General features: G+C 43.9%; 1 protein-coding gene across 1 annotated transcript in view; it reads left to right on the forward strand.

Moving 5' to 3' along the window:
- ppm1e (protein phosphatase, Mg2+/Mn2+ dependent, 1E) overlaps nucleotides 1-20653 on the forward strand; it is a 67683-nt gene that overhangs the window by 30711 nt on the left and 16319 nt on the right. Inside the window, exon 2 of the mRNA XM_080781154.1 lies at nucleotides 17482-17615. Coding sequence (XP_080637280.1) covers nucleotides 17482-17615 — 134 coding nt within the window. The remainder of the gene's footprint in view (nucleotides 1-17481; nucleotides 17616-20653) is intronic.

Here is a 20653-nt window from a genome sequence, read left to right on the forward strand (position 1 = left end):
TGTGCAGGTTGGGGCCTTGCGCGGTGTATATTATGAATGTGTGTGTGAATGGGTGAATGTAATGCACAATCTATGTAAAGCGCTTTGGATAAAAGCGCTATATAGTTTGCATGCATATACCATTTACCACTGTCTGGTATATGCGTCATGATGTGATGCGTTGTGAGCTGGTATAGATTGGCTATTTTAGAAAGATTTTGACCAGCCTCCAGTATTGGAAATTTCGAAAAAATCAATTGAAAAGGAACATTCTGCGTCATCACTGCATTGGGTCGAGCGAGAAGGAGGAGGAGGGGAGGGGAGGCGGGCTCATATGGTTGGTGAACCAATAGGAAGTCGCATCTTTTTCCAGCGCTAGTTTGTTTTCCGCCCCTCTATGGCCTGCAGAAAAGCATAGGTCTCTTTCTGGGTCTTTCTGATAATGACTACGTTTATGTTTGGTACATTCAGTATATTTTGTTGCCAAGATACTTTAGTAGTACGTTTACTCATGTCAAAATTTGAATACAGGACTTTTCCTTTATGGTTACAGAGTATTTCCAGTACTTGTTTTACTTATCAATACTGCAATATAGAAATACTTTGTTTGCGATGCGTCGTGACGCATTGTGAGCTTGTAGATTGGCAATTCTCAAATGGATGAAATGGATACAAAGTAACTAGTAACTAAAGTTGTCAAATAATTGAAGTGGAGTAGAAGTAAATGTATTTAGTTAGTAGTTACTTTCCACCACTGAGTACTCTATATTTCACTATTAGAAATCAGAGTTATTTTTCCGCCTCTGTGGTGGAGAGTGAGACCTGTTTTGATGAAGCTTATTCCCTTCAGAAGAACTAGAGTACGAAACATGATATGTTGAGACGATGATCAAATAATACCATGATGAAACAAGGCACAGACATCCGATGCAAATGCGGGGTCTGTCTCTACTATGTTCTCTGTAAGGTGTAGTAGATGATGAATGGGAAGAAGACAGACAGGGTGCAGATAATAACCCATTTAGACCTGAGATTCTACAAACTTTCAAGGACTCCCAAAACTAAATGTAATTGGCTGTCGTCTCCCATCGCAAAATATGTTGTTCCAGGGACCCCCCCCCCCCCCAGAAGCCTATATATTCAAAGATTTGCGCCACATTTTGAAAAAACTCAAAAATAGTGCCGTGCTGTGAGCTTGTATAACTGCTATTTTCCGATAGCTAAAGTATAAAATGGTGTTTACTTTGGTTAAACTCTAAAGCGACACAGATGCGCTCCCGTCCTAAATGGGATAATAGTCTGTACACGTTGCCCACTCCCACGGTTTATTGCACAGATCAAGATTTCCTTTGCCAAAAGGTTCTTCATCAGGGATATCGTGATGAAGATCCTTTTGGCAGAAAACAGTGGGAGCAAACGACAGTGTGCAGAGTCTATTATTATCGCCGATGCTGGTCTCCCGTTTATCCTGCTGCATGCCTGCAGCTGACGACGATCGCCACAGTGGATGCGCAATGTCGCTGTCGTGCGGAAACCCGAAAGTTTGACTCGACCTTACGTTTTGGACGTAAGGTTGAGACAAGCCATGGCACGCATCTGGAGTAGGAGGCTTAGGAACAGGTGCTTAACCCATTTAGACCGGAGTTAAAAACATTCACTTTGAAAGAATATATATTCAAAGATTTGCGCCACATGTTTACATTTTTTCAAAAATAGCAGACCTACAAGCTCGTCGCGTTATGAGCTTGTAGATCAGTAGAAGAGCTAGTACAGTCGGGTTTGTTCAGAAAATGATATAATTTTACTGTAAGCGTCAATTTATGCTTTGAGTGAATGTCGAACGACACTATGAAAGTGACATCGAAAGGGTGTTTGGAGGAGGACCTTCTCCGACCTCTGGAAAAATGTAATTGCAATGGAATGCAGATTCCTATTCTTGAAATATGTGGCCCACTTGACCGGGAGGTAGTACTTTAAAAAAAACTTCAGTTGAATCTTTGCACCACGTTCTGAAAAAGGTTGAATTTGGGCTTAATTTCCTTTGATGAGGAATTGTTGACTTTGGCTGCAACAGTAATTTTGTCACCTATGCAACAGTGCTTCAGTCAATAGAGGTTAGCTTTTGGGGTGGGATTTAGCGAAAGGTCTATTGTGAAAGAAAATGTATGTAAAAGTATTTCAGTCAGACAACTCTTGAATTTTAGAATATATATTTATTTAGTGTGAAGCGAGGGGTGCTCTTATCATCATACATCACATTCCATGCTCAACCAATCAAATCATCACAAATGTCATTCCGGCCAAGATTTCACTTTTCTGTCCTCGCTTTTAACTTCAAGGTTTGTGTTTTACACAAAACAAAAAGCTGGGCATATACCTCATAAACCTGAGCGACTAGTTCCAGCAGGAGGCAGAGGCAAATGGTAGATCTCAAACAGCATAACAGAACAAAGATAGCCCTGCAGACAAAAGGAATGCAACACCCGCCATAAGCATGATGGATGTTATGACAGCCTGTGAAGCAAATATCTCTGTTCTGTTGGTTTCAGTCGAGTTCAGTTGGATGAGCTGTAGTCACTAAACTATTTACTGAATCTACAAATCTTGTTCTTTTTCTGATTCTCTGCTTTCATATGAGGTACTATCTTTCAGTCCAAACTGGCCATATCGTGTACTCTGATAGGGTCTCCAAAGTAAGTTCTGTTACCATCGAGATGCGTGAGACCACATTCACTTCCTTGTTTACACTTTGTGGTTGACGCTATCGGCAACTCGCAGACTGTACGAGTCCTCAAACCATCAACAACATCAACGTAGTATTGACCAGGCCTTTTATCTTCTTCTTTCCATGCGATCCCTGTTGTGAATCATCCAGTCTTTTACGTACCCTTTTAAACGCATGTAATCAGAACTGATCGAGAATGGATTAACCACAAGTGGAGCATTCGGGGGCGGGTGATTTTCTGGAACACCAGGGGCAGCAGAGGATGGATATAGCACACGTGGAGCATTGGGGGGCCGCGGCGGGCGATATGCTGGAACACCAGGTGAAGTTGATGTCTGCTGTGGCAAAGGGTCCCTATTTGACTCTTGGAAGGGCCTCGAGCAAGACAGGTGGTCACTGTCACTGTCGGCCGGTTCCCCAAAGCCCTGTGGCTGGTAGGGCGGAGGGATGTCATTGCGTGTTGGTCTCCCGAAACACTGTGGCTGGTATGGTGGAGGGCTGTCGGCGCGGACCGGTTCCACGACTCCAGATGGTGGAGGGACGGGCTTAAAGCCAGCAGGTAGCACGACCACATGAAACTTGACCTCTGGATCCACAGCCGAATTGATGTCCAACTCAAAACATGCCTTTAAATGGTAATGCAATGAGATGATGTCACAGTTGTCGATGGTCTGGGTCTGGCCTTTAGGAATCAACAACTGGCTCGTGATGGTTTTGCTTGTGTTGGGGTTCACCGTCTTCCCCGCGGCGCTGCACACTTCCTCCTTACTGCAAATGGTTTGACCATTGGCGCGATACACCACGCTCTGGACCAGTTTGAATTTAGGCTTCATTTCCTTGGATGAGGAATTGTTGACTTTGGCCTCAACAGTCATTTTGTCGCCTGGACAGCAAGTGCTCCTGTCAACAGAGGCCTTCATTTGGACCCATTCTTCGAAGGAGTTAGTCCCGAGCTCCTTTCCCACCGAACCAACCTGAGGTGAGACTATAGATCTTGGAGTGGACCGGTGAACAAAGGTTAACTCTTGGCTCACGACACTCTCAAACCCGATAGTCTCTCTGGTGACTTTGGCCTCCAACATGTAGACAATTTGTCCATACATCCCTTTGAAGGACGGCGGCACATTTTCCACTGGTATATTGAAACTGAAATCGTAGGCATGTTTCCCTTTAGGAAGTACGGTCGTAAATATGCTTTCTGGAATTAAAAACAGTTTTAGTTTGAAATATCTCTTGTATGAGCGGTGAAGGCTTCGGTCCCTAGATGACCAACCCACGACGGCATCCCCTCTCAGCTTGACGAAAACATGTTTGACTGTGGTGTTTTTATCCAACTTCAATTTAACTCTCCCTGTGACCCGATCACCGGCTGAAAAAGTCCTATCCTTGTTGAGAGCATTGTAAGTTATGCTAAGCCTCTTCACACCCATGGCTCCCCTTTAGGATGTAGTGTCTTCTTCTCGTCTTTAACTGCCAGCATCTGATGCTATTAAGTGAAATTCTTCCAGCCAGTGATGTCAGTCACCTGTGTCATCTCTGTTGTCATATCTACGTATGACGTATGACTCCAAATTCTGGCAAGGTTTTAGTCCAATCAGAGCCAATTGTCAATTGTGGAGATACTTGCCACTTTGGCCTACTGCACTCAAGGAAATTGGCACCGATCTGTGGTCAGTTCAGCAGAAGCTTTTGAAGGCAGACTTGCACAGTGCAATTCTCACCGCTGTGCGGTCCAAATGCCCATCGTATGTGGGCACAACAGGGATTCTGGTCCAGGAATTTAAGCACGTGTTCACCCAAGAGGACAAACTGAAGGTTATCCCCAAGAGAAACGGCGTGTTCGCAGTCGAAGTCAACGGCTTTGTGTCCCACATTTATGGGAGCAAGTTTGAACACCACGCTAGTGAGCCCTCAGCCAAGAAGTTCAAAGGCAAAGGGTCTATTGACTTGTAGTGGCAGAAACTCGTCGATGATTTGTTTTTATATAGAAAATATGTCTTTCTGACCTTAATGGAGGCTACAATCGCAAGTGTTTCAGAAACTTTCAGTGCTGATTTAGAGCCATACTGTGTGAATATATTTTGAACATTGAATCCGTTAATTACATACTTTTACTCATAGGTATCCCGAACCGCTTAGAGCAGTGTTTCCCAAACACTGGGTTGGGACCCATTTTTGGATCACGGACCTATTTTTAAGGATCATGAGTACATCATGAGTACTGTACGTTTCAAATTTCTAAAGATTTAGTAAAATAAAATAAAACGGATGCATGTAAAGTCAAGGCAAGTTTATTATTTCATAAAACATTATAAAAAGACAATTGATTAAAAAAATTATACTAAAAGAAAAACCTTTAAGAAATAGTGTAAATAGCAGATTGTGTAGATCGGCAATTGTCTTTGTTGTTATTATTATTTTAGTTGGGTCCCGGGGAGACAAAAATTGTAATCTTCTGGGTCTGGAGTGGACATTTTGGGAACCCCTGCCTTAGAGAGCATCAAGCAACTTAGAATGAATGTAGAATCCACAGTTTCATCCCTACGGGGGTCGACATCTTCTGTGATAAAAATGGAACGGGCTGCTCCCATCCGCAGGGTGTGCGTATGAGCAGTCATTGAATGGTTGGATGAACATGAATAGAATGCATCACGCCATGGATGACTTACTGTTACCTCAAGCTAGTTGGTTACTAAGGAGATTATGGAGCAGTGTCTGAGACAACATATCGTTGCTGTCGGGCAGAAATCTCTTTTCTAACTTTTTGTGTTTTTTTACGTGAATTATCACCCTACTTGATCATAATATGGTGTCACACAAAAGCATCTAAAGTATAGCAGATATGCAAGATCGAAGCGTGGCGCGCTTTGAGCTTGTCGATCTGCTCCCTTCGCTATATTCTTAATTGAATCCTGAAAAGTAACCGTTTTGGACATTATGAGGTTTCCACCCAACAGATACAATATACTATCACAAGTAAACATTAGGACAACACATTTATATCAAAGTGTGGGTTCTTTAGGAGGCATTTGTGGAATCGGCCAGGTCTTAATGGGTTAAGTTGCAGCATTGCATTAGTTGTTAAAGCAAATATGGACCAAATAACTACGTACTTGCCCTATGAGTCCTGTCTAAAGTCACCTGGAGAGAGACGCTTCAGGGTCAGCAGAATGCACATCCAAATGTTTGTTATGGCTCTCTCTGTAAATGTCAAGAAGTATAGAGCCATAAAACCGTTTTACTGCAGAAGACGCCCTCTAGCCCCTGGCTGGCTGTCACACAGTGCTTACTCATGATGAGTGCCTGTTGGATCCCCGTAGATAAATTAAAGACACCTTCTCTACTTGAAAAGTGCCTTGAAGTATAACTTCTATTGATTTGTAAGTATACAAGTCAAATTGCTGTGTCTTTGCTGAGTTAAATATATCATGAACTCAGGAATGTACTAATGACTGAGTGTCATTTTGCTTGAGAGAGGTCCCCAGGCCAAAACGTTGAGAACCCCCTGACTTAAAGGGCACCGCTCAAAAACTGAAAATTGACTATGGGATACATGTGGCACGTCAAGCTGCATGCAGCATTCTGCCACTTATTTATATTTATTAAAATGGATGCTGCAGTGGGAATTAAATAGTTTTTGTGATTCATTCATCTTCATCTTGTCCAGACCAACAGAGAGTGTACTCCGAAAGCAGCACCCCAGTGGAGTAACTGAAAAGAGTGCTGAAGTGGGTGTGAACTGTGAAGGGTCTTTGATAATGGAGTGTGCTGAACTTTCTTACTACAACTTTGTACAGGTGTGAGACTTCGGTCTGATTGGTGCCGGTGGTTTTCTGGTTGCTCGCTTGATGTTTCTTTTTTTTTTATCCTTCTTCTTCTTGTTTCTTCTTGCTTTTCTTTGAATGGATAAGTGCTGTACTGCTGTTAAAATGTCCCGTCTGAGTCTGACAGTGAAAAGTAAAACCCTTCGCTCTCCCCGAGGAGCAACTGGAGCTGTTTCTGTACGTAGACCACAGTGGTTTGAGGCAGTTACTTTTGTACTTTTACTCAAGTACATTTTTAATTCTGGACTTTTACTTGTAACGGAGTAATTCTATGTTGCAGTATTGATACTTTTACTTAACCCATTCTGACCGGGAACCCATTTTGGTGTCAGCATCATGTTATGCTTTAGCTATTGAAAAACAGCAGATCTACAAGCTCATAGCGCGCCACTCGGTGGCGCGCTATGAGCTTGTAGGTCTGCTATTTTTGAAAAATCGAAGAACGACTGACATTTTTAGAATCTGATCTCCGGTCAGAATGGGTTCATCAGACCAGTGTGTGTCCAGTGGAAACCTCGTATGAATCTGATCTCAGGTCAGAATGGGTTAAGTAAAACAATTGAGTACTTTTTCCACCAAGGAGCATGTGGTCCGTGCACTAACCAGCCAAGCCACCTGACCAGACACCCCGTTACTTATGTCACGCTGCACCTTGTGTTTCTGATCTGGACCAGTGGCTTTCATCCCTTTTCACATCAAGGCCCATTATTTATTCTGCATTTGAGCCACGGACCACCAGCCTCTGCACACCCAAAACTAAAGAATATATTGGTTATCGTTGGATAAGATTTGGTCCACAATCCCATGCTGTATTGATGTTGGTATAGTGGTACCATTAGGAGCGATAGTTGTTTAGACTTCTTGTAAATTAAGTAATGCAGATTTAACAATAATTTTACGCTTTAGAGTTAAACGCTTTTAGAGTTAAATATTTGAGTTACGTTACAAGTTACAGCAAAAAGTAGTTTCTTTATGTAAAGTAACTTAAAGTAAGGGCGTTTTTTTCACTTGAGTGCCTAGCTGCCCCGCACAATGTCTGTGCACGCCACTGCACACGTCTTTCCTCAATCTACACACATGCGCACACACACGCACACACACACACACACGCAGGCAAGCACGCACACACACATACACGCACGCACACAAACACACACGCACAGGCAGAGAGACAGGAGTGGTTGCAATACCTGCCATGGCTGCAGGCAGGTTAATCAATCCTCGGTAATAAGGGCGAATTGCATTAACGCCCATCATCTTAATTTGATTATTCACAGTAACGATAGCAATTTGTTCATAGCTTGTGTCCTCATGCTCACTCACGCACTCACGCGAGCGCGCACGCACGTGCGTGCACGCACACACCACGGACTAGGATCAATATCTCGCTGGTATAACAGATGAAGTAATTACAGTTAAACTAATTGGTAATTAAACTAAACTAATCAATTGCGTTTGCCACTGAGAAAAGCAAGGCCAAAGCCCTCAGTCCCTATCCTCACGTCCACTCCATCCTTCTATCCCTTTATCTCCGTTTCTCCGTGGTGTCTCTCTCTCTCTCTCTCTCTCTCTCTCTCTCTCTCTCTCTCTCTCTCTCTCTCTCTCTCTCTCCCATGTTCCTGGCCACTGTTGCCGTGTCTGCTTATTATATCCCCATCTGAAGATATTTTGTGCCAGGCATACAGTACCCATATTACATTGGTGTTGTTGTTAAAAATGTTGCAAACAAACAAACAGAAGTATGTATTTTTTCAAATGTAGCTTCTTTTCAAATATCTGATGGGGCTCAAGTTGTGGGGAAAAAACGGTCTCTTCCCATGCATACTGTGTGTGTACATGGTCGCTTGTTTCTCATGTCAAAATCTGGCAACATATTCCTGTTCCTGGCCCAGCTCTCTGCTCCACGCTGAGCCTCCCTTCTCTTCAACGCGTGACGTCAAATCCAGCAGGCTCCCCGACCGACCGACTTCCCCCCCATCCCACCCTACCCCCCCCACCCCCACCCACCCCAGCAGCTGCAGTAAGCTGCAGTAAAGCCATCATCTCTCTCTCTCTCTCTCTCTCTCTCTCTCTCTCTCTCTCTCTGTCTCTCTCTCTCTCTCTCTCTCTCTCTCTGTCTGCTATCTCTCCTCTGTATAAAGCCCTAGCTGTATTTATACTTCGTTGTACCGACAAAAGCCGATCTACAAGCCACAGACAAGCCAAATGCAGGGATGTCCTCAAAGGGCAGGGAAACATGTCCTATTATAGCTATATCCATGATAATACTTGTATTTACATACTGTAATCGTTGTTGTCGGGCAGAAACTTCCCCATAAATGAACGCCCTACTCGATCATACTACAGCGTCACACAAAAAGCATTGCTATTTTTAAATTTGAATCCTCAAGACGAAATGTTACAAAACACTTCCGACAACGAACATAAAACGAACCCCCACCTCCCAAACAAAAAAAAACAATTGAATAAATCAAATTAATCCCCCCCCCCCCCCCCCCCAGGCCTTTCATCATTTTTCTCACGACGCTATACTATGACCTCACTGGTGATGTGCTGCTGGCTTGGGAACTGAAGGGAGGGAGCCCCTTCCTCCATTCGCTGCCTAATATGGGCTTTTCCTACGTCTCACACTAGCCAATGAGTGCTGCCTAACTCGGCACCCCCCCCCCCCCCCCCCCCCCCGCTCAGAGGACGCACCGCACAGTGATGGAATGTGCGAACCACCGGCGAGCGTGATGAGAGAGAGAGAGAGAGAGAGAGAGAGAGAGAGAGAGAGGTTTCTGTGAATGGATACAGTGGAGGTGTGTCTCTCAGCTGAGGGAGGGGGGTGGTGGGGGTGCTTTTCTCTCCATCATCTCTCTGTTTCTTTCTACTGCATCATCCATCTTTCATAAAGGCTACGTGGGTATATTATGTGATGCGGCACGACAGAAAAAACTTTTTTCTTTTTTAGGTTTGAAAACTTGTCACTTTTGGCATGCCGACAACAGAGCCGTTAACCTCCTGCAGGTTTCGTTCCCCCTTGAGCTCTCTCTCTCTCTCTCCCCCATTATCTCGCTCTGTCTCTCTATCTCTCTCTCTCCCCCCCATTCTCTCACTCTCTGTCTTTCTCTCTCTCTCTCTCTCTCCCCCGCATTCTCTCGCTCTCTGTCTCTCTCTCTCTGTTTCTCTCCATCTCTCTCCCCCCCATTCTCTCACTCTATGTCTTGCTCGCTCTCTCTCTCTCTCGCTCTCTCTCTCTCTCTCTCTCTCCCCCCATTCTCTCACTCTCTGTCTTTCTCTCTCTCTCTCTCTCTCCCCCGCATTCTCTCGCTCTCTGTCTCTGTCTCTCTCTCTCTCTCTCCCCCCCATTCTCTCACTCTATGTCTTGCTCGCTCTCTCTCTCTCTCGCTCTCTCTCTCTCTCTCTCCCCCCATTCTCTCACTCTCTGTCTTTCTCTCTCTCTCTCTCTCTCTCTCTCCCATTCTCTCACTCTCTGTCTCTCTCTCTCTGTTTCTCTCCATCTCTCTCCCTAAGAGTGAGTCATTGTTAAAGGGAGCAACCGACACCCTGCCCACCTACAATGGCGTGCGTGCGTGTGTGCGTGTGTGCGTGCGTGTGTACTGTGCGTGCATGCGTGTGTGTGTGTTTAGGGGACGTGCTTTGCCGTGCGGTGTTAAAGGGTGTTGCGTGCAGCAGCAGCAGCAGCAGCAGTATCACGATATCGGAGGTGAAGCACAGAGCTGATTCAACCATGTTGTTGTTGTGAATATTAACTAGTTCACACGCGTCTCTGTCATGCATGCATCATTAACCCATTCTGAACGGGAACCCATTTTGGTGTTATAGCATCATGTTATGCTTTAGCTATTGAAAAATAGCAGATCTACAAGCTCATAGCGCGCCACCGAGTGGCGCGCTACGAGCTTGTAGGTCTGCTATTTTTGAAAAATCGAAGAATGACTGACATTTTTTAGAATCTGATCTCAGGTCAGAATGGGTTAATCAGACCAGTGTGTGTCCAGTGGAAACCTCGTATGAATCTGATCTCAGGTCAGAATGGGTTAAGTGTGCCTTTACACCTGGCTGCCCGTACGTACTGTACTGTACGTGCCACTCCAACAACCCACGACATTGTGAACCGTGGGCCTTTTGTCACATGCCCACAAGGATCACTGGTGGAAAGTAACTAAGTACATTCACTTAACCCATTCTGACCTGAGATCAGATTCATACGAGTTTTCCACTGGACAACACACTGGTCTGATTAACCCATTCTGACCTGAGATCAGATTCTAAAAATGTCAGTCGTTCTTCGATTTTTCAAAAATAGCAGACCTACAAGCTCGTAGCGCGCCACTCGGTGGCGCGCTATGAGCTTGTAGATCTGCTATTTTTCAATAGCTAAAGCATGACATGATGCTGACACCGAAATGGGTTCCCGTTCAGAATGGGTTAAGTACTGTACTTAAGTACAGTTTTGAGGTATTTGTACTGTGCTTGAGTAATTCCAATTACTATACTTACTTTTACTTCTACTCCACTACTCCACTATCTCGAGCAGAGCCAGAGTAACACAAACTCCGTTCACTTCATGGGGCCAGTCCAATGGCGGATCTTCTACATAGACTTCTATTGAATGGGGACAACCGGAAGTTGTTTTCTGCCCCCTCAATGTCGCAACTCTTCTATTAGAGTCGACTAGGTGGCAAACATGTCAAACATGTTAAGGTCGTCATCTGACCAAAAGCTCCTGGGGACTTGTTTCCATTTGCATGTATTCAATGCATCAACATAGCATTAAAAATATAAACACTACACAACCTCCCATCAACTTTCCTACTGTCTGTCTCTCCTGCACTGTCTCTCTCGTCGTGGCGTGATGCTCCGCCAAACAGGTGAATCCGTGGCGTTGTGGCCATCAGGCAGAACATCTCTGTGTGTTTGGGGGATTGTATGCGACCGATTGGCCGCATACAATCCCCCAAACACACAGATGTTCTGCCTCTCTCTCAGACCCCGCAGGCCGACAGAAACAGCTATCAAAATATATTTTTTGTTGCTTCTCGGAAACGGTTGGTCCGTCATTCGGCCTAGCACGCCTCAGGGTTATATATATGACACATGTCAAGTTTGAGACCGACCACTGTCCCAAGTTATGCCAGAGGGACGTATTGCGTGTACACACAGACAAAGAGATTCTGTGATTAGATGGCATTAGAATGCATGACTCGGCATTGCATTACAAGCTGACATAGTGAAGAGCTAAGCGCTGCTACAGTGAAATGATCGCTGGCGATAGTTGTACTGTAGCAGAGAACGATCAACGCTTAGATTAATGTAGTTTAGATGTAGTTTTCTGTCTGTGAAAAAAGGTTGGTAGTTTTAGTTGATGAAATGAACGCCGCAACAATGAAAACTCCACATTCAGAACATGTAACTTGTTGATGGAGTCCCACACAGTACCGTACTAGGCGCCCTCCTGTTTTCAATCCACACAAAAAGATATCTTGGCTGAAAAGCTCACGACGCATTGCACTAACATTGACTTTACAATATAAATTGGGGGTCCCAGAGATAGAAATGCCATTAAATGGGGGTCTGTATAGCCTAATGCATGTCAAACTGGGGGTCCATGGAATCACTGCTAGAGCCGTAAACATCTTCTCTTATGGGGGGGTCCCTGGCATATCTCTTCAAATGGGGGTCCGTGGGCTAATTAGTGTCAATTTGAGGGTTCTTGATGTGAAAAAGTTTGAGAACCACTGAAGTAGAGTAATGGTATTCAGTCCTCCTGGGTCTCCTGACTTTACTCTGATATGAGTTCTGACATGTAGAGATGAGAGGTTTCTGCCCGACGACAGCGGCCATGTACACTGTATATAAGTTGATTTGAGTCGTGCCTAAGAGGAGGCATGAAGTTTTGTTACCATGGTTACCTCCGTCTTTGTGGTGGCCTGGTTACCGAGGTGGTGACTCACATTTATAGAGCAGCCTGTCATTGGAGCGACCTTGAGATGTGCTCCATTTCTCCATGCCTCTGTCCTCTCTCTCTCTCTCTCTCTCTCTCTCTCCCTCCATCTCTTCCTACCCCCTCCCTACCTCCCTGCCTGTCCTCTCTCTTCCTCCCTCCCTACCTCCCTGCCTGTCCTCTTCCTCTCTTGAAGAAGACGGAACCTCCAGGGGTCTTCAACAGTCCCCCTAGGCTAGCCCATTTAGACCTTGAGGACGATTCTACAAATGTCTTCTAAATCCTGACAGTTTTCTGAATGTGTGTCTATATCAGTCGTTCTCAAAGATTTTCATGCCTCCGACCCCCATCTCAAAAGATGTTGTTCCAGGGACCCACCAGAAGCAAAGATACAGTATGAGTTAAAAATGTTCGCTCTGAAAGAATATATATTCGAAATTTGCGCTACATTTTCACGATTTTTCAAGTGAGCTTGTAAGATTGGCTATTTTCACTAGTTTGGGTCCAGGGGAGTTTTCAATAATTTATTAACTCTCAAAGGCAAATATTGTACTTTTCCTCCACAATAATTATTTGGAAACTTTAGTTAAAACCACTTCAGGGTCTGTCCTACTTTAGCAATTTGAAAATATCAGATCTACAAGCTCACAAAGCAACGCGCTGTGAGCTTGTAGATATTTTCAAAGGATTTGTATACATCTAATACATTTCAAAACTTGTGACATGGGACATAACGAGTAGCCTACTTTTACTTTTGGTACTTAAACTACATTTTGATACCAAATACTTTTGTACCTTCACTCAAGAAAACTTTGAATACATAACTTTGAATACCTAACTAAAAGGCTTCCATCACTGGTATTTTCTCCCAAGCTGTACTTTTTTAATCACTTGTGGGATTAGGATTAACAATCTCACACACGAACGAACAAGGAGCGCGCCTGGACTGGATTGTTTATCTGTGGTGCGTTTTTGAACTCACACCCCACCATACATGCATGCCTGTGCCGTATGTAATAGGGGGGTGCTGCCCGGGCCATTGCAGAGATGGAAGGGCACTGTATGTCCACAGGGATGTGGGTGGCTGTGGCTCAGGAGGTAGAGCAGGCTGTCCAATCATCCGTGGGTCGGCGGTTCGAATCCTTGCTCCTCCTGTGTCGAAGTGTCTTTACTTATCTAAGTGTTTTCATTATATATTTGTACTTCACTACATCTCAGACGCAAATATTGTACTTTTTACTCAATTGAAATTGTTTAGTTACTTTTAGATTATTATTGCAAAACATATCAATCTTAGTCCCTATTTTATACTTTGGCTATTCAAAAACTGCTGATCTACAAGCTCACAGTCACAATGCATCACATTGCGACGTGTTGTGTTGTTTTTATTTTGTACTTTCACTCTGATATTGTTGTATTAGGATGCCAATACTCTTGTACCTCTACTACTACTATTACTACTAATACATAAGATTTGTATACATTGACATGAAATGATCAGTCGTTCACTTTTATGGTATGTGTTGTATCCAGTGGTATAGAGTAACTAAGTACATGTTCTCAAGTAGCCTACTGTACTTAAGTCCAATCATTTTGAGGTATTTTTGTATTTATTCATTTTACTTTCCTGGAGTATTCCCAATTTTCTATACTTTTATTTACTACTCCACTACACCTCAGAGGCAAATTGTACTTTTTACTCCACTACAATTATTTGAAAACATTAGTTACTAGTTACTTGGTAGATTTAGATTATTATTACAAAACATACTAACCACTTCAGACTTCTATACTTTGGAAATTGAAAATAGCAGAATCTACAATCTACTCGCGGCGCATTGGACATATACAATCGCAAGTTGGGGCGAGGGAATTTAAAAAAAGAGGCCCTGGCTCATGCCATGGCGTTGGAGTGTTATTTAAGCTGTTTGGTTGAGGAAATGACTTGTGCTCTGGTGGGATTAATCTGTGCAGTCAGTGTGTGTAATGGGGAGGCACTAGGCAGCCTGCTGGCTGTGTGGTCTCCTGTTGTTCTGAGCTCAGACACACTGGCTAAAAAGTTTGTATTGTTAAATTGGACAACTTGGACCGGAGGATAAACTGATTGGATTTTGATGGTCAGAGTCAAAATGTTATGGTATATTATATATATATAAACTTTATTACAGGCTCGTGGCCCACAAGGTAAGACAGTACATCACATATACGAGAATACACTCATGCCAGTGTCCTCTGATGGTAGAAGTGTACCTTACAGAACTACGGCCTGGGTCTGTCATCTGTCCAATGAGTCCATTCAGTGAGCGATCCAGCCTGCTCATGAATTTTAATGTCAGGTTCCTCAACAGAGCCATGAATGTAGTGAGACCCAATGAACAGAAAAGCCCACTGGCTCTGGTGCTCCTGGGTTTTTTAAACAGGATTCGAAGACAGTCATTATAGGCTACTTGCAGTTTGCGTAAGCTCTCCTTCTTATACTTCACCCACAGTGGAGCTGTGTAGAGAGGGGTGCAATAAGCTCTAAAGAGGTTTACCTTAACATCCGTAGTACAATGGTGAAATATAATATACCATATAATTATATTATATATAATATTGTTGTTACTAGAGAGAGGCGCAACAGTTAACTTGAACTTCATCGATTATGAAAACATTGGTTGTTTCATAAAACAATTGATTGATTTGCAATCCATCCTTACTTTGGGCATGTAGGCAAAACATTAATTAAAAACAATAATTGTGAAAATGGCCAATGCACAAGGTCACCACACGATGTAGATAAGATCTTTAATTGTCACTGTACATACAACACAACTTTACTGAGTCAGAACATGTCCAAACCTTATAACTTATTTTCATATTTGTTTTCACACAAAACTAAATTAATTAGTTCTAATACACTTAAATATAATATATGAAGACGAGAGGGGATAAGGCTTTGTTTTGTGATGTTTGTAATTAGGAACTTCAAATTCTATCAAATGTAGAAATAACAAAACTATCTGATCTGGGAATGGGATCCAAGGTCTCCGACGGCTCCAAAAATGTTACTTTTCAGGATGCAAATTTGAGTTTGGATTGGGGGGTCAAATCTACTAATCAAATGATTCCCGAGCGCGGCACGGCTGCAGCTCACCGCTCCTTGGCTGCGGATCACAGCTCCCAAGAGATGGGTCCAATCCGGAAAACAAATGTCACTGCCGTAACGTGTGTGACACATCGTACGACTTTTACTTTGACTTTGACGGCGTTAATTAACTAAATGATACACAAATATGGAGATATGAGGTAGATATTCTGCCCAACACCAGCGCTATTCAAGCTTATACAGAATAGGTCATTTCCATCTTCAGTCCCTGGGCATTATAGACTGCACTCATTCCACTCACTCCTTGGCAGTTTGTAAAAGCACGTCACCGCGCGTTGCTCCCTGGCCTTTTGTTCCTATGGGTTTCTGGGTGCCGTCCCAGATTTCTTTGCTCCTTCTTTACCATTCTTGCATGTGTTTTGACCTTCTTGCCTTGTCTTTTTGGACTTTTTGGATTTTTGCCTGCAACTCTGGAACAGTTTTTCTGTGTGGATTACCTTCCCTCCGTGTGCTTCATGTGCGTCTGCCTGTCTCGCCATGTCGTTAAGCCTTTGCTGCTCCAGTTGTTTGGAAATAACTTCTTTGTTGAACTTGCTCTGCCTGCTGCTATACCGGCTGCTATACCGGCTGCTATACCGGCTGCTAAACCGGCTGCTAAACCGGCTGCACACCCACCTTGTATATAACCACACCCACCTGGGAAAAACACCAGAGGAAGAGTCAGTCCCGTGTTCGATGGAAGCTCCTTACAAGTCTCTCTGTCTGTCTGTCTGTCCATAACCAACGGGTGAGGTCACGACTCACGGCTCCATTTTAGTCTAGTTTCTTCCAGTCTGTGTATGTATGACAGAGCATAAATCAGACGCATGTCTTTCCTCATGCAGACAGATGCAATAAACTGTCCCTGTCTGGTCTCTTGTCCTCTCCAGTAACTGTCCCTGTCTGGTCTCTTGTCCTCTCCAGTAACTGTCCCTGTCTGGTCTCTTGTCCTCTCCAGTAACTGTCCCTGTCTGGTCTCTTGTCCTCTCCAGTAACTGTCCCTGTCTGGTCTCTTGTCCTCTCCAGTAACTGTCCCTGTCTGGTCTTTTGTCCTCTCCAGTAACTGTCCCTGTCTGGTCTTTTGTCCTCTCCAGTAACTGTCCCTGTCTGGTCTCTTGTCCTCTCCAGTAACTGTCCCTGTCTGGTCTTTTGTCCTCTCCAGTAACTGTCCCTGTCTGGTCTCTTTTCCTCTCCAATAACTGTCCCTGTCTGGTCTTTTGTCCTCTCCAGTAACTGTCCCTGTCTGGTCTTTTGTCCTCTCCAGTAACTGTCCCTGTCTGGTCTCTTGTCCTCTCCAGTAACTGTCCCTGTCTGGTCTTTTGTCCTCTCCAGTAACTGTCCCTGTCTGGTCTTTTGTCCTCTCCAATAACTGTCCCTGTCTGGTCTTTTGTCCTCTCCAGTAACTGTCCCTGTCTGGTCTCTTGTCCTCTCCAGTAACTGTCCCTGTCTGGTCTTTTGTCCTCTCCAGTAACTGTCCCTGTCTGGTCTTTTGTCCTCTTCAGTAACTGTCCCTGTCTGGTCTTTTGTCCTCTCCAGTAACTGTCCCTGTCTGGTCTCTTGTCCTCTCCAGTAACTGTCCCTGTCTGGTCTCTTGTCCTCTCCAGTAACTGTCCCTGTCTGGTCTCTTGTCCTCTCCAGTAACTGTCCCTGTCTGGTCTTTTGTCCTCTCCAGTAACTGTCCCTGTCTGGTCTCTTGTCCTCTCCAGTAACTGTCCCTGTCTGGTCTCTTGTCCTCTCCAGTAACTGTCCCTGTCTGGTCTCTTGTCCTCTCCAGTAACTGTCCCTGTCTGGTCTTTTGTCCTCTCCAGTAACTGTCCCTGTCTGGTCTCTTGTCCTCTCCAGTAACTGTCCCTGTCTGGTCTTTTGTCCTCTCCAGTAACTGTCCCTGCTCGCTGGCGGCAGCGCTGTCCCGGGCCACGGCAGACAGCCTTCTGCAGAGCGATCTGTCCATCCACCATATCACCAAGATGCCAGAGATAGAGGACGAAGAAGGCGTCCCGCTGCATCGCCGTGAGTCTCTCTCTGTGTTTTATTTTTATGTAGGGTGGGAAAGTAATCCAATGTTTTATATTTTAAGTACCGTGTATCAATCCAAAACCAGCTCAGTGGCCTTGTGGTTAGAGTGTCCGCCCTGACACTGGGGCGTCGGGGTTCGATCCCCGGCCAGGTCTTACCTAAGACTCAAAAAGAAAAGAAAAGAAAAATAAATGGGACCCAGTGCCTCCCTGCTTGGCACTTGCAGCATCAAGAGTTGGATTGGGGGCAAGTCCCTGCGACATACTAGCATCAATCCAGGGGGTGTACTGTACTTGTACATCAAGCTGCCTCATGCTACAGAAACAGGAGATATATGGGCTCCTGCCCTATTCGGTATTTAAGTCCAACGTCATTTTGTAGTCCTACGTTACGTCCGGGTCCAAGTGGCACCAAAATAACAATATCTAAACGCGTGAATCTTTTTACAATTACGTTATTTTTCAGAAAGGAAGCATTGACGGTTAAAATGGGTCTTAATGTTCTGTACAAGTGTCCATGACAAAGAAAATATATGTTGTGGAGACAATAAAGACTATTATTATCATTATTATTGAAGGTGGTAACAGTCCATTTGCTCAGTACAATATTTCAGGGGCATATTTAGAATGTGTGCAGGGTTGAGTATGTTGAATCTAGTTTGCATTAATACGATCTCTAATGGAGGATTTAGTTGACACAATGAAATAAAATGGCGATAGTATACAGCCAGATTTGGGAGACCGGTATAGCTTTGTTGTTGCAAGGAAAGTGGGAAAATGACTTTCGTGGTTGTTTTTGTCTCAGATTTAGTCCGACGGAGGTACACAGTATAACTCTATGGGGACACAAAAGCGACACAAAAGTAGAAGCGAAGCAAAGCAAAGCAAAGTTACCATGTTTACCCAGGGTAACTGGACTAAGCTCAAGAACTTGTATACAGCCAGGCCCTGCTCATAGAACATTTCATGGTAGGGGTTCAATGCCTTGCTCAAGGGCACTTCAGCAGCGGTCATTTTAACGTGCCGGTCCGGGGATACGAACTAGCGACCTTCCGATATCAAGACCGCTCCGCAAACCGTTCCGCCACCGCTGCCCCGCTGCCCCGAAGTATCTCTGGAGGGGGCGCTTACAGTACGTCACGGCTAAAATACCGCATAGGTCTAATGGCTCGGCAAGGCTTACTTGCCAAGTATCAATACAACATAACTGAAAGCCAGCGACAAAATGCAAAGTTATTATCTATTTAATGATGTGATCCGTTGTACAGTGACAACGGGAAATGCACTCGGAGAGATGCTACAGCCACACTTACACTGTACAATCCTGACCCCACCCCCGAGTCCTGTGTGACAGACGGACGGACAGACAGAGGGTGGTGATTACATTACCGCTGCTCTAGAGCGTGTGTGGGTGTAATAGATGGTGAAAAGGCATAATATTTACACTGAGCTTTGATGCAATTATTTTACAAAGGCACTTTAGAACGTTATATATCAGGCCCCCGCTCCTTTGGAATTGGAGTTAAAGAAGTAGTTCACCCCAAAAACATGACATATTTTAGTTTTTGTCTCATTCCTGAGACAATAATTTGATGACATTTTGAAGACATCTTTCTGTGTAATTCTGTAATCTGTGTAATTGATAGAAAATCGTAAAAGTTTTTGGGTGAACTAACCACGTAAACCCCAGTGGTGGAAAATGTACTCTAATTGAAATGGCTGAAATGTATACAGGGCAGAAGTGGTTACCGGTAATGTATGTTTTATAATAATAATAATCAAAATCTACAAAGTAACTTGAAATTAATTGAAAATGGTGGACCCTGATGTAAACAAGTTGTGTGCTTTTTCATGTTGTCGTCCACAACAGTAACCGTTTTTGTATCGACTTGTTTGAAATGTACCCATTCTACAAGAAATACAAGAACAATTTTCAATCAATGATTGATTGATTGGAAATTATCAATCAATCAATCAATTAATCAATAAATCAAAACTAGTAACTAAAGTTTTCAAATAAAGGTAGTGGAGTGAAAGTACAATATAGGATACAATTTGGATCCGAGATGTAGTGGAGTAGAGTGTAGTAGAAGTAAAAGTATTGTAAGTTGGAAAGTACAAATACCTCAAAATTGTACTTAAGTACAGTACTTAAGTAAGTAAGTAAATGTACTTGTTCTCCACCACAGTTAAACCCCATTATAGTCCCATAGTCGAGTGGAGTTCCTCAGGGCTCTTGTCTGTTTCTGTTGTTGTGGGGAAAGCTGTTAATTGCTGTGCGATGTGTCGTCAAGAAAACAAAACAATCGACAAATCTAGAAATGTTTTCATAAAAATACATTGACACAAGCGTTCTCTTGGGGCGGTCCCTGGAACAGAGTCATTTCAGAGTGGGGGTCCCGCAGCCCAAACACATGTCCATTTTGGGGGGATCGTACATGTCGATTTGGTGATCGATGTGGTTTTGGGATCTCAAAGTACAAAATGTATCAACCCATTTTGACCTGAGATCAGATTCTAAAAATGTCTTCCACATCCTGACAGTTTTGTTATTTTTCCCCCAAAAAAATAGCAGACCTACAAGCTCGTAGCGCGCCACTTGGTGGCGCGCTATGAGCTTGTAGATCTGCTATTCTTCAATAGCTAAATCATAACATAATGCTAACACCAAAAGGGGTTCCCGTCCCCAAAGTGGGTTAAGAGCAGATTTAGGGTTATTATGAATGGAAAGCAAGCACGTCAGCTATACAGTAATAGGTACAGTGCTCATATGGGAGGTAATTGTAGCTTGGGTCACTTTTGTCCCTCTGAGACTAAATGTGTGCCATTTTCTATACTTAAAAATGGGCAGGATGGAGGTGTGTGTGTGTGTGTGTGTGTGTGTGTGTGTGTGTGTGTGTGTGTGTGTGTGTGTGTGTGTGTGTGTGTGTGTGTGTGTGTGTGTGTGTGTGTGTGTGTGTGTGTGTGTGTGTGTGTGTGTGTGTGTGTGTGTGTGTGTGTGTGTGTGTGTGTGTGTGTGTGTGTGCGTGTGCG

Source organism: Protomyctophum bolini (assembly GCF_963924005.1).
Source record: "Protomyctophum bolini genome assembly, chromosome: 13".
NCBI lineage: Eukaryota > Metazoa > Chordata > Actinopteri > Myctophiformes > Myctophidae > Protomyctophum > Protomyctophum bolini.